The following is a 13,137-nucleotide window of genomic DNA, read 5'->3' on the forward strand; positions in this document are numbered from 1 at the left end:
GTAACCCTAACCCCAGGATAATGGAAGCAGAAGCAGGCCAGTTCCGAACTAGGTAGAACTGAGTACACTCCCTTGTTTAGCATTGAACAGAAAAGCGACACATGATCTTCATGATGATGTCTGTGTGATGTCTTTTATTGCCCCATATGAAGCTGCGGGCGAGTAGTACAACAAACAACATGAGACAATTTTGTACAACAAACAGTCATTAGACCTGACAAATCAGGTCAGTTTCCACATAATGTGTAAGGTAATACCATATAAAGTAATATCACATTCACTGACAGGATAAAGGACTAGTGATAGGGTAGCTTTCACATGCTATACGTTGACCCCTCCCACCTAGGAGTGTGCTAAGGTCAGGGTGTATGAGGAATTGAATGGGTTTCAAGTTGTTAAACTTCCCAACCCCGATCCTAACCCTCCCCCCTCCTTTCTCTCTCTCTCTCTCTCTCTCTCTCTCTCTCTCTCTCTCTCTCTCTGTCTCTCTCTCTCTATCTCTCTCTCTCTCTCTTTCTCGTGTGCAGTGGTACGAGGTGTGGTGACACTGGAGTGTGACTCAGCTTGGTGATGTTGTCATGTTTACCAGTTTGTGATATTGATCCTAAAAGCTTGAAGAGAACTCTGGATCCTTGGTATTTCTGGTGTCCTCTATCAGCTCTGGACTTGAAGGTCATCCCCAATGGGTAAACACTATTCCAGAGTCCTTTGGGTATGAGAATGGACTAGACATCAAAGGCTTTTACGTGGGAAACAAGAGATGCGGCGCAGAGGGAATGTAACTCTTATTTAATGGTTTTTGTCTAATAGGAAACAGATCTCTGCTCGTGGGGAAAAATAATACTAAATCTGATCAAGTTTCTCTTTAACGTTTTCAGTTTTGGAACCTGTGTCAACATGGGATGTAGTTCCTAAGAAGAACCTAAATTAAACGACCGACCCTTAGAAGAGTTCTGAAGAAAAGACGTAGGAAAACAACTATGATTTCCAGATCGGCCTCCTTTCTGTGGCAACATATGTTGATGTGGAATACATACAGGTTTCTTAATTCAGTATTTCTCATGGAATTCTCATTCTTCTTCCCTTTTTTACATGTTATTTTCTTTCTTTCTCTCTTAGTCCCAGTTTGTTTTTCTTGGCCAATTCTAATGAGTCGATAACAATCTAGTTGTTCTGTCATGGAAAGATTTGAAGCACTTATTGAGTTTGTGGATGCGTGTACTGGCTGCGTGTTGTCTTGTGGCTGTGTGCATGTCTACTATTATGTAGGCATATCAAACACACCCAATCCCATGTGAGATCACCAACCTGACTCACACAAACACACACTCTACCACAAACACATTCATCTGTTGAACAATTAACTCTGATATGTTTCAGCAAGGCTAGGCCCAGTTGGTGTACCTGCCTAACTGGATTATAAACTAAGGGTACTATAATGCGATTTGTGAATGTATCCTAATGATGGTTTATAAACAGGCCCAGTTTTCAGAACAACATGGCCTCTGTCATAATCACATCAATACCTGGGGGAAAGCTAACTGTTTGGTGCTCTCTCTCTCTCTCTCTCTCTCTCTCTCTCTCTCTCTCTCTCTCTCTCTCTCTCTCTCTCTCTCTCTCCCTCTCTCTCTCTCTCTCTCTCTCTCTCTCTCTCTCTCTCTCTCTCTCTCTCTCACACACACACACACACACACACACACTTTTGGAATAGCTGGAGAGAGTATGTAAAGATGATTAGAAACAGACCCTAGTTGGTGTGTGATGAAGGTCACAGACTTGAAGACCTCAGTTCATTGGTCCATGCACAGGAAGCATCTTCTACTCATTATTTTCTTTATTTTTTTAGGGTTTCCAAAAAACCCTGAAGTCCACGTTAAATACTCTATGACTCAGACATCCCCCTACATAACGTACAGATCATGTAGAGACAGTACAGCTACAGTAGAGAAAAAAGAAGAAAAAATGTTCTTCATAATCAATGATTGATGACATGTTGATTAGAGGCCAGAGGTCATGATGAAATGGAATGTTTCAGATCAACGTATTAAATATCTTGTTTGGCTAAAGTGTAATTTCAGCAAGTCAGCATCATGACCACACGTCTTACCCATGTCACCGTTCTGTATAGAGGTGGAGCACCCTCTCTAGGCTGGTCCCTCTCAGGAAGCTCTGTATGCCAAGGTTCAGGGACTCAGAGAGAGAGAGAGACAGGCAGAGAGAGACAGGGAGAGATTGGATTGAGATATCATAGAAGCATAGTTTATCTAAGTGTATCTGATTAAGTGTGTTGTACTTACAACTCAGTCCATTTAACTGGATGGACAATTAACCTGTCAGGATCTCCACTTGCATGTTAGAAGTGTGTGTTCTTAACCGTGGTAATTCTGAGGTCATTGTAAAGTCAAGTTATGGCAGGACTTTACAATTCAAACCCTGGAGGAAATTGTAATCAGCACGCATTCCTCTGGCACACATACATTAACACCCACAGGCACACACTCACAGACACACACACTTTTCCGCACTCACTCTTTCACCCACAACACGGATCTGTCATCCATACAAGGGCTGGACTGGATGGATGCAGTTGGGAATGAGTACTTTGTGTGTGTGTGTGTGTGTGTGGTGTGTGGTGTGTGAGTAAGCACCCAACGACTTAGGGTGTCGAGTGAATGTGAAGACATGTGTGTTGGTGTGTGATGAATGATTTGAGACAACCGTGGCTTTTTTTCAACCCAGCATGTCACTAAATCAGCATGACCACAGATGAAAAAGAAACAAGGGTGGAGTAACCTCAACCATATGCACAAATCCCGCTACCCAGTACGTACAGTATATATGTGACCAGTGTGTGTATACAGTGTGTAGGTGTGACCCTCTGTATCCGGTGTGTGTGGTGTTGGAGACCTTCCATGCCCAGTGTGACACTCCGCACCTGGTATGTGTGATGCGTGACCTCTTCACCCTCGTTTGGCTGATCTACAGTAAACTGCACACCAACAACCCGAAGGAGCTCACATGTTCTGCATTATCAACTCAGAGAACTACAGAGATGGATTTCAACCGCTCATGCTGAGAAACCACAAACACAGGGGAATAAACTACAAAGTGAATTTGATGGATCTAAAGATGGAGACAATTCCTGTAAATATTGTTGAATCTAATAATATGAGGGAGTGAGAAAATATGTTTTCAATACTTTAATGTTTTTATATTGCAATTGTGTTAGACAAACAATAGTTATGCTGTCCACAGACAATCTTAATGGGACCTACAGTCGGAGAAGACAATGTTGTCATACGAAATGAAGAGAGTAAACATGTTAGACTGACTCATGTACTGTGCCATAGTTGTGTGGCTCCCCCTAATGGCAGCTGAGATGTACAATAAAAACAATGTTCGTTACTTCACATTTTATTGTTACTATTTAGCCATCTTGAACGTCACCTTTAAAAAAAACTTTTTTTACTATTACAATCCCAGTCCTCTGGTTCTCCGTGTCACAAAGTCACCCCCCCCTCCCTCCCAGCGAGGACTAAGGGCTGTAACTTCCTGTCTGGAACAGCTTAATGACGATGCCTTCCTGTGGTCCGAGCTTCAGGGCATCGAGGGAAATGGCTCCTAAACGGTTCATCCCTGTGCTGGTCATGAACACTCCGGCGCTGGGCAAGCTAGGGGCCCAAGCGGGGTCCAGAGCGTGGGTTTCTGATCCCAAGTTCACCACCACCAGGACATGGACGCAACCCCAGGAACGCAGAAACGCCAGGATGGGAGGAGAGAAGGAGGAGGGGAGGGAGGACGAGTTGCTGGACGAGGAGGAGAGGGAGGTGCTGTTGAAGGAGAGGAAGGAGAGGCTCCCGAAGAGCAGGGCCTCTTCTCGTCCTCTGTAGTGGCTGAGAGAGGTGAAGAGAGACACCTCCGAACGCTGACGTCTCCCCTCATCCTGACGGGGGGAGGGAACAAGGGAGATGAGAGGAGGAAAGGACAAAGGACAGGTGGCGACAGTGTTAAGAGGAAGGGCAGATGGAGAGGGAGAAGAGAGGGAAGGGAAAATGCTGGACAGGAAGAATTGTAAAAAAGCGGAGGATGAACAACAGAGGAGTGAAGAATGGCATCAACTGTGTTCTCCTCACCATCTGTACGTCCGCGTGTTGACCTTGCACCAAGCCCAGAGAAACATTCTGTAAGAAACAAGAGGATCACTCACCTACACCACATGATTACTCAGCCCCAGTGAACGGTGTCAAACAATGACCTGTAAGAGAGACCACCAGGGGGGATACAGCACTGTGCGACTGATCTGTTCCATGTACAGTAGCTACCTGAGTGGGGTTGATCTCTTCTCCGTATTTCACAACAGGTGATCCAGGAAGCGTCATCATCAGGACCATGAGCACTCTCTGCAGCCGCCACGCCAACTCCTCTCCCAACTGACACACACACAGTAAGAACAATGCTCAGAGATCAGGCGTAACCACGCATCACTTGGAAAAAAGCTGAGCTAGTATTTCCTGCTTCCTACTGTCCAGCTCGGCCATGCATCTCCCATTGGTGTATCCAGGAGCGTTTCCAAGGCAATTGCCACTTCCTGTGTAGACAGGAGGTGATGCGCTTGCGGCAGGAGTGACCTTGTGACCAGCTCAACCATTGAGCTGTTGAGGGAGGAGCTGGAGGTGTTCGGGACATCTCCTTTCTGTGTTACCATCACTATCCTGCACCACGCACACACACACACACACACACACATCTGTCAGCACTGAACAAGCCATTCTGTACACTGGTTTTGCAGTGTGTCAAGATGACCAGACTACCTCTCATCATCTTGAGTGCTGAACTCCTCGAGCAAAACTCTCAACTCCACCAAAGTCTGAAACACAGTTATTTTCATGTAATATGATATTCTAAAAATTATTGTAAAAACATATACAATCTTAGCTCCTCAGATGACATATTTTCATCAGTACCTTCTGTGAGTAGGCTGTGTCAGTGTCACAGATTCCAAATCCAGCCACACCCTGGTCCAACCAGTAACGAATGGCCTTCTGGGAAATCAAGTAATAAGAGAGGTCCAGGTTAAATCCTCGATCCTATACCGACCCAGAGAGACCATCACTGCTGTACCTGGACATTGCTGTTGTTCACCAGGGCCTCAGGTGCAGCCAGATCCAGATCACACCAGTCCAGAACTACCTTTAGACCTGCAGGAAGGGGGGGGGGGGGGGGTATGTGTGTGCATATTTCCTTTTTGTTTTGTGTGCGTAGTTTGCTTCTCAGAATGATTAGGTACAGGGCTACAGTTTGGTAGAATAGGAATGTATGTTGATAGTCAATTCATAGCCATCGATGTCTCCTCTCTTTGGACAAGATTAATATTTGGTATACATGTAGGACAGTGTAAACATACCCACAGCCACTAATGTTGAGTTTCTTCCTCAGTCTCCATAAGTGACAAGTCTACACAATGATTCAGTTCTTACCAGCCTTGTGGCTCTCCATGAGAAGATGCTGGATCTGGGGTGTTGTTCCCACACTGGGGTCCACCAAAGAGAGGTCTAGAGCGGACACAGAATTGCTGAACAGTCCTTCCAGCACCACAGCCCCCACCCCCAGGGTCTGCAGGTAGGGGAGGCGCTCACTAACAGCTGGGTTGGTATAGGAGTGAGAGAAAGTCTGTCATTCGGTCAGTCTTCAAACATGTTCAGTTCTGCTATGACATGTTTTACGTTTTAAGAGTTAGTAAGTGAGAAAGACAAGTGGGCGACATAAAAGGTGACCCAAAAGCAAGCGAGAAAACTTGACTCACCTATGACACCGGCTCCTTGCGTTTCGGCGTCCATGAACAGTGCGGGCTGCAGGCGATAAAACAACGCCTTTTGCCACCACAACAGTGTCGGGGCAACCGGCCGGGGGCTCTGAACGATGATGGCAATAGAAGCACCGAGCATCGCCAGCCAACATATCCAGAAGAACCAGACCAGCCGAGAACGAATCTTCCTCCATCTCGGTCCTCCTGCTTCTCGCTCCAACTGCTCCTTGGTCAATGGTGCCCATTTCCGCGGTTCCGGTTCAGACTCCGGGATCAAGAGCGGCACTGTCTCCGACACGACCAGGCTGCCTGCCAGACCGGGACCCTGACCAGCCGCCAAGCTACCGTACCCCAGGTCACCATCCACGTTTGACGGCATTCTCAATTGTTGACTGGGTTGCTGGCGCGTGACAGAGACAACACAAGCGAGTTTGTAAAAACGGTTACAGTTTTATCTGCAGCGGTATCACTTCACTCAAAACCTCCGATTAAGGCAATGTCATATGTTCACTATTAATGAACGTCATTAGTTTGGATTTGCACAGGAAAAGGGAACGGTCCGGTAAAGCAGCAGCCCAGGCCTCGTCAGTGAACAGGTGAGGTGGACAGACAGAAAGCACCCACCCTAAACAGGCCCGTTACATATCAGCCAGGTGTGTTGATTGAACCTATTAACTCTGCATGGTACTGGGATCTGACTGCATAGCTAAGTTTAAGAAGCATCATCATCCATCAAACCAAAGACCCTTAATCCACCAACACTCACCTGGTGACCTACAGGCCTTTAACTCTCTCACTCTCTGTATCTGTTATTAACTCCCTCTGCTCTTGTTTTGTCTTTATCAGTCTCTCCCTCAGTGTCTTCCTCCTCTTCAGTGTGGATGTGCTTGTGGTGGACCTGTGGCGCTGCAGGCTGTTTCGTCTGCCTTCTGACTGGTCAGGGGTGAAGGGTGATAGAGGTAGGCTGGCCAATGGAATCGCCCCGTGTGGTAATTAGCAAGTTGGTGTCGGATCTCGCCTCACCCAGGCAACACATTGTTGAGAATCCGTGGTTGGGTGTGACAGCTTCTAACCTCGCATTGAGGCATGCTTTGATTAGAGAGGTCAGGAAGCCCCCCAGGTGTTTTCACTCCCAAAAGAGTGTTGCATCTCAGACTAAGACTTGAGCTGAGTGTGGGCCTCTTGGACCTTTTCCTGCCATTGCTGATTGTATCCTTTACCTCTGTAAACAACAGCAGCGAGTTTTGGAATTGTGTCAACCTTGGCAGGCCAGTTCCGAACTAGGTAGAACTGAGTTGACTCCCTTGTTTAGTATTGAACAGAAAAGCGACACATGATCTTCATGATGATGTCTGTGTGATGTCTTTTATTGCCCCATATGAAGCTGCGGGCGAGTAGTACAACAAACAACATGAGACAATTTTGTACAACAAACAGTCATTAGACCTGACAAATCAGGTCAGTTTCCACATAATGTGTAAGGTAATACCATATAAAGTAATATCACATTCACTGACAGGATGAAGGACTAGTGATAGGGTAGCTTTCACGTGGTATACGTTGACCCCTCTCACCTAGGAGTGTGCTAAGGTCAGGGTGCATGAGGAACTGAATGGATTTCAAGTCGTTAAACTTCCCAACCCCGATCCTAACCCTCTCCCATCTCTCTCTCTCTCTCTCTCTCTATCTCTCTCTCTCTCTCTTTTGGTCCCCTCCCCTCCATCCTCTCTGCCCCACATCCTTCTTTATTAGCGTGTGTTGCATTTGGGGCTGCATAATGGCCATAACATGGTCCTGCTACAGCATTTATGACACCTCCAGCACCCTCGCATGATCCTGCAAACCATCTTCCAGTACGCCGGGGCCATCACAAGACCCCTTCTGGCACTCGTGCACGTGAGTCCCCTTAGTCGTGCACGTGAGCCTGGCACTCGTGCATGTGACCCTGGTGCGAATGCACGTGCCTCTTGGTACTAATAAACTTGGTACTGGTGCCAACTTTATTTATTTTGTAGTAATAAAATATTTCCACAGAAAGTGAATAATTGCTTTTTTTCTGTTCACTTAAAAAAAAAATGTAAACCATAAATGTCCATGTTTAGATAGTAACTATTGGTCTGGGAACCGGATGAACCGGTGAGCTCCTGTTTTATTTGCTCTGACAGATGGGTCTGGCCACCCTCTCATTTAAATAGATTTTCTTCTGGCCAAAATCTGGTTGGGCCAATCACAACCCTTTATCTGATATGGGGCGGGTTTAATACGATGAGTGCCATTGAGGCATTATCGTAAACAACCAAGGTGACGTTTCATTGGTCTGATTGGTCTTATCTATCCATATCCAATTGCGTCAGTCCAACATTTTGGACAGTGACCAAAACATTTGTGAATTGGACTGGCGATGCCAGGCTAACTAACTACAGAAAAAGAGACTAAATACTTTACACAGGCACCAGGAGAGCAGACAAGCTCTTCAGAAAAATCTTTCTATCTGTCTGTATGTGTGATAGCAATTGTAGGAAAAGTACTGTACTATTTAAAGCATGCAGGCAGCTGTAGAACGTATTGGCGCAGAGAGTTGATTTGAATATGAAGATGATTGGCTAACTGAGGTCATGTTCTTGTCCAACTCCTGCCCACCACATGTCCTTGTTAAGTTTGCTGGACGAGTCTTGCTCTTCACCGTGGGGATGCATGGCCATGGCTTGAGTGTTCCGTTTGTCTGGTAACAGTTAGTTGGAGTCCTCAGATCCTTCAATATCCTAGAATTCCACAAGGTAATGACGCCACTGTTAGAACATCTACTTCTGAGTTTTTACACAGAAGGTTGTAGAATGACCTAACTGTGGTGAAACTTGGCTTACATAAACTACAAAATACAGTATTTTTTTTATTGAAGTGACACTGCAGGTTATATGCAATTTGGCATTATTACTGCTTTCACAGAGGAAGCAGCGATTGGTTAAAAGATTATTCCCATGTCTCCTACCATTGGTTCCTGGGGTCTGAGGGACATGGTAAGTCTCTGGTAGGCTGAGATAATGCACTCTCTCCTGCAGGAAAGACAACATAAAAAATACCTTGTAAGATCAGGATTAAACAACAACACATATCTTCTATCCTTCCACCTCCATCCCATCTCCTACAGTCCATCATCCCTTCTTTCCTCTCAATATTCTTTCTTCACCTCCCACCCCTCTCCCTCCCTCCTGTCTTACTTGCTCGTGATGCCACCTCCTGGTGGTAGACCAGGGATGTTTTCAGAGGCCAGGAACTTCATCACATACAGAAAGTCAGGATCTTCATCCCTGCCCTTCAGTATCTGAAGAATCTCTACAGGGAGAATAAAAGAGGAGAGGCAGAGAGAGAGAGAGAGAGAGAGAGAGAGAGAGAGAGAGAGAGATAGAGAGCAGAGCAGAGCAGAGCAAAAAAGGAGAGACAGAGAAAGATTGAGAGAGGAGTGGGACAAAAATGTAGCGATAAAGGGGGAGTGAAAAAGGGGGAGACAGAGAGAAGAAGATAGAGGAGCAAGATAGAGAGAGAGAAGGTCATCTTTAGCATGGTCGGGATCACCTTGAAAACCGAACAAACCTTCACCTCTGTGTCTAGCTGTGCCCATGGTGTGAACACAGCAGCTGGTGCATGCCCAGCATGTTCCTACTGAACACAGCAGCTGGTGCATGCCCAGCATGTTCTTACCTTCTACTTTGAGTTCTATGAGCTGCTCCAGCTCGGCCTCCTTCTTCAGGGCCTCCTGGGAGACATGGGGGGCTCCAGGGAAGCACACGATGATGATGCTCATGTTGTCCAAGCTGCCCTGTAGGGGGAGACAAGGAGCAGAGGCTCCATCACTATTGGCTGTCGGAGCTCTGGGTGATTACAGTAATATGAGGTCTTTTTCTCATCTCATGATGTGAGCATCACAAAGGCACTGCTGTTGATCAGGTTTAGGTACAGCTGGATGGAATTATATTGAAGTTTGTTTCCAGTAAGAAAGGCTTCTTTAGTTTGGTAGGATTCTATCGTTTGTACGGTTGATTGTAAGAGGATATTGTATGATGTAGTTTTACTACATCAAAACATTAAGTGTGAGGCGACATGAAGGAAGAACATGGTACAGTACACGCCTTGAACAGGCTGTGTAAACAGGGCTAGTGTGTGCCAGGTTGACCACCTGTCATAGGACCTTAAAGACCTGGTAAATCTCTACCTTCCAGGGGGTTAAGCCTCCTTGGTTTCCATTGATGATTTCAAGTCCTTCCTGGTCAAGAAAATACACTCGGAAAGTGTAACCACACACACACACACACACATGCATGCATGCAGGCACACACTAATCCAAGGCCTTTGTTGGCTTTTCCCTCCACGCTCTGCATTCTCCCCACCTCCTTTCCCTCCTCCTCCCTCCCTTCGGGTCCTAATCCAGTTATTTAGAGGGAGGATCCAGGTACAGGGTGTGCCTGTATTGGAGCTCCCTTGTTAAGACGACCAGAAGGAAATAGATCTGGTTGCATAACACCAACTACATAACAACCCCCCCCCCTGTCATCAGGCACCTACCAGCATGGACCAGAAGGTCAGGACAGGACGGAGTGGAGGTGGAGAACTTCTGAGAGTGTGAGTGTCGACAAGAGGTCTGTGTTATGTGGGTACAGTTTGTAGTGCAGAAACCCATTCAAAGAACTATCATCAATCCATTCATTGTATAACTAGAAGCCATTCCCCAGCTCATTCAGTATTACCAGTCTGTTTGGAGCAGGACGGACCCTCACCTTGTAGAGACAGAGGTCGATGACCTGTGAGCAGATCTCCCTCAGGTCGTTACAGACCTGCATCCTGCTCCTGACGAAGGCACATAGCTCTTCATTCCCGATGACGTCCCACACGCCGTCGCATGCCAGGATCAGGAACTCGTCCTGCGGCGAGCGCTCCAGCTCGTACACCTCGGGCTCCGGAGACACCAGCTGCTCCGTCTGCGGACGCCACTCCACCTGGGCGTGAAAGAAGTCCGGGTGTCACGTGTCGCTAATACCTCCCACTTCCTGTTTCCTGGTTTTGCGATGCAGTGACGCCTACAAACGTGGCCGTGGCCCAGAGAGACCCGGTGGTTCCTACCTCCTTGAAGTCAAAGTCCCCCAGTGCACGGGAGACGGCGAGGGAACCGTTGACCCGTTGCAGGGTTACTGACCCACCAGCATTCTGGATCCGCTCCTTCTCCCTGGGGTTGAAAGGCTTGTGGTCCTCTGTGTAAAAGATCACCTGAGAGGAAGAAGCAGGCACAAATCTCTCTCTCTCTTTCTAACTCTCTCTGCACCATGGTTGGGTGTACTGCGTTGTTCACGTGGTGGGAAATTGTAGACAATACATGGAACCAGGAGTACTTTGGTTATTTCACTGGGGGGTGTGACTTATTTCATTGCAGCCCTCTGCAATGAAATAAGTTCAACCTGGAACCACAAGGATCCTCAAAGTGTATAAGTACCCTCATTCCCTTTGAGAGTGAAGGTATCTTTTGTAATGTGAGTGACAGACAGATAGATACTTTGTTCAATCCCTTGCAAAGATGAATGTGTGATGGTGTTATAGTGTGATGGTGTTATGGTGTGATGGTGTGATGGTGTGATGGTGTGATGGTGTGATGGTGTGATGGTGTGATGGTGTGATGGTGTGATGGTGTGACGCGAGCGAGCCCACCTGTCCGTCACGGCAGAGGAGCGTGCGTGAGTCGCCACAGTTGATGAAGTAGACGTGTTGCGGGGACAGTAGGATAGCCGCCGCGGTGGAGCCACTGCGTTCCCAGTTGTCCTGGCGAGAGAGCTTCTGCATGTGCCTGTCTATCGCCAGGAAGCCCTCCCGGATCCCCTCCTTCACCTCGTCTGGGTCGTTCTCAAGCTTTACTCCCCCTAGAGGATAGCAGGAAATATGACAGCTAAAACGACTACTGTATGTGAACAGCCAAGGGCTGTTGATGATAGACACACATGCAGACTGTGGCAGTCAAACAAAGAGAGGCAGTCTCTCATCAAGATGGAGTTGAACCTTCTGAAATCTGGTTCCCTCATACGAGGGTATGAGGGATTTGACAGGCTCTGACACAGTTGTGTATTGTAGCGCTGTAGTTGTCTGTCCAGACAAACACACAAACTTGTTTTCCTCACTTTGAGGTGAAATCCTTCAGTGGCAAATTAAGAAGCTTGGCTCCTTATTGTATGGACACGTCCTCAAAAGGTTTGTCTTTCATCTAAATCATCTTTTAACGGCTTCTTACTTTGGTCAAATTTGAAACATTTGAAAAATCTCAGTGTATTTGCCAGCGAGCTGTGTCGCAAGTTTCATTATTAAAGTGCCTGACCCTTCACTTTGAAGCTGAACGTGTAGGTTGAAGCAGTTTAAGCTGCTATCTGCTTTACAGCTTTAATCTGTCCTTAATAAGTTACTGCAGGGCATGCCGTCCCAGGACAAGTGTACTCCTGTGAGACATACAGCTCCCTCACACATGTTCAAGTCTGAGCTCCCTGCTGGTTCACCACATAAGTGCAAGTAGGTTTGGTCCATATCATCTCTACTGCCTCTCCTCATAGACTACACTGTCACTATAAAAATAATAAAGCCAGAAAGGCCCCCCCCCAAAAAAAACTAAAAAAACAATGAACCAAACAACCAATCAACTCAACTTATCATTTACCAAGTCTGTAAATTTGTCTGAACGTTTACCTGTTTGGAGGATGTGTTCCAGCAGGTTCCTGGCGCAGTACTGTGCTACGGTGCTACCGGCGTGTCCGTCAAACACGGCAAAGTAGCCCCACTCAGCCAGCTCCCCCTCCAGATGAGGCATGCAGGTGTGGGCATCCTCCATCTGCACCCTCCAGCCCTGCATGCTGGCCAGGGCGTAGTTCACCTCCCTCTGTGACCCCCCCTCCGAGATGTGCTTCTCCAGGATGGGCCGGTCCAGGTAAGGACTGGGGTAACAATCGTCGTCCTCGAACTCGCCATCCTCGCCGCTCTGGTTGTCACGCTGCCCTCCTTTGAAGAAGAAGGTGACCATCTTTTCAGTCTCCTTGGCCAGCTGGCGGAGGAAGGAGGGCACCTCCACCGCGCTGGCGCGCCTGGCTGTCCGCATGGCGATGCAGAGATGACGCTGGAGCTTCCTGCTCGGCCGGGGGGTCCTTCGCCTCCTAGAGAACCTGTTAAAAATGAAACTTTATCGACAGGATCCCAAGCAATCCAAGCATTGCATCTCATGCAATAGGAAAAGTGCTTATACATTTTGTATATTTACATACTTACTGACAACAAGTATGTTTGTATTGTGTTTTTGCTTGAGACAGTAA

At 47.1% G+C, this 13,137-nt stretch overlaps 2 protein-coding genes across 2 annotated transcripts; both read right to left on the bottom strand.

Annotated features, from left to right (window-relative positions):
- Positions 1 to 3,224: 3,224 nt before the first annotated feature.
- On the bottom strand, positions 3,225 to 6,715 carry si:dkey-202g17.3 (4F2 cell-surface antigen heavy chain). The gene is made up of 10 exons (XM_047016164.1): positions 6,573 to 6,715; positions 5,804 to 6,206; positions 5,478 to 5,642; positions 5,122 to 5,198; positions 4,965 to 5,042; positions 4,812 to 4,867; positions 4,523 to 4,712; positions 4,323 to 4,430; positions 4,134 to 4,181; positions 3,225 to 3,943 (listed from the first exon to the last, which is right to left on the bottom strand). Exons 2-10 carry the CDS (start codon positions 6,183 to 6,185, stop codon positions 3,536 to 3,538), a joined length of 1,512 nt encoding a protein of 503 aa, XP_046872120.1. The 5' UTR covers positions 6,186 to 6,206; positions 6,573 to 6,715; the 3' UTR covers positions 3,225 to 3,535.
- Positions 6,716 to 8,388: 1,673 nt separating this feature from the next.
- On the bottom strand, positions 8,389 to 12,930 carry ppm1na (protein phosphatase, Mg2+/Mn2+ dependent, 1Na (putative)). Its single transcript, XM_047016163.1, has 8 exons — positions 12,521 to 12,930; positions 11,501 to 11,709; positions 10,922 to 11,065; positions 10,579 to 10,797; positions 9,506 to 9,623; positions 9,025 to 9,139; positions 8,796 to 8,859; positions 8,389 to 8,568 (listed from the first exon to the last, which is right to left on the bottom strand). Exons 1-8 carry the CDS (start codon positions 12,924 to 12,926, stop codon positions 8,539 to 8,541), a joined length of 1,305 nt encoding a protein of 434 aa, XP_046872119.1. The 5' UTR covers positions 12,927 to 12,930; the 3' UTR covers positions 8,389 to 8,538.
- Between the last annotated feature and the right edge of the window lie 207 nt (positions 12,931 to 13,137).

Source organism: Hypomesus transpacificus, unplaced genomic scaffold (genome assembly GCF_021917145.1).
Source record: "Hypomesus transpacificus isolate Combined female unplaced genomic scaffold, fHypTra1 scaffold_320, whole genome shotgun sequence".
Lineage (NCBI taxonomy): Eukaryota > Metazoa > Chordata > Actinopteri > Osmeriformes > Osmeridae > Hypomesus > Hypomesus transpacificus.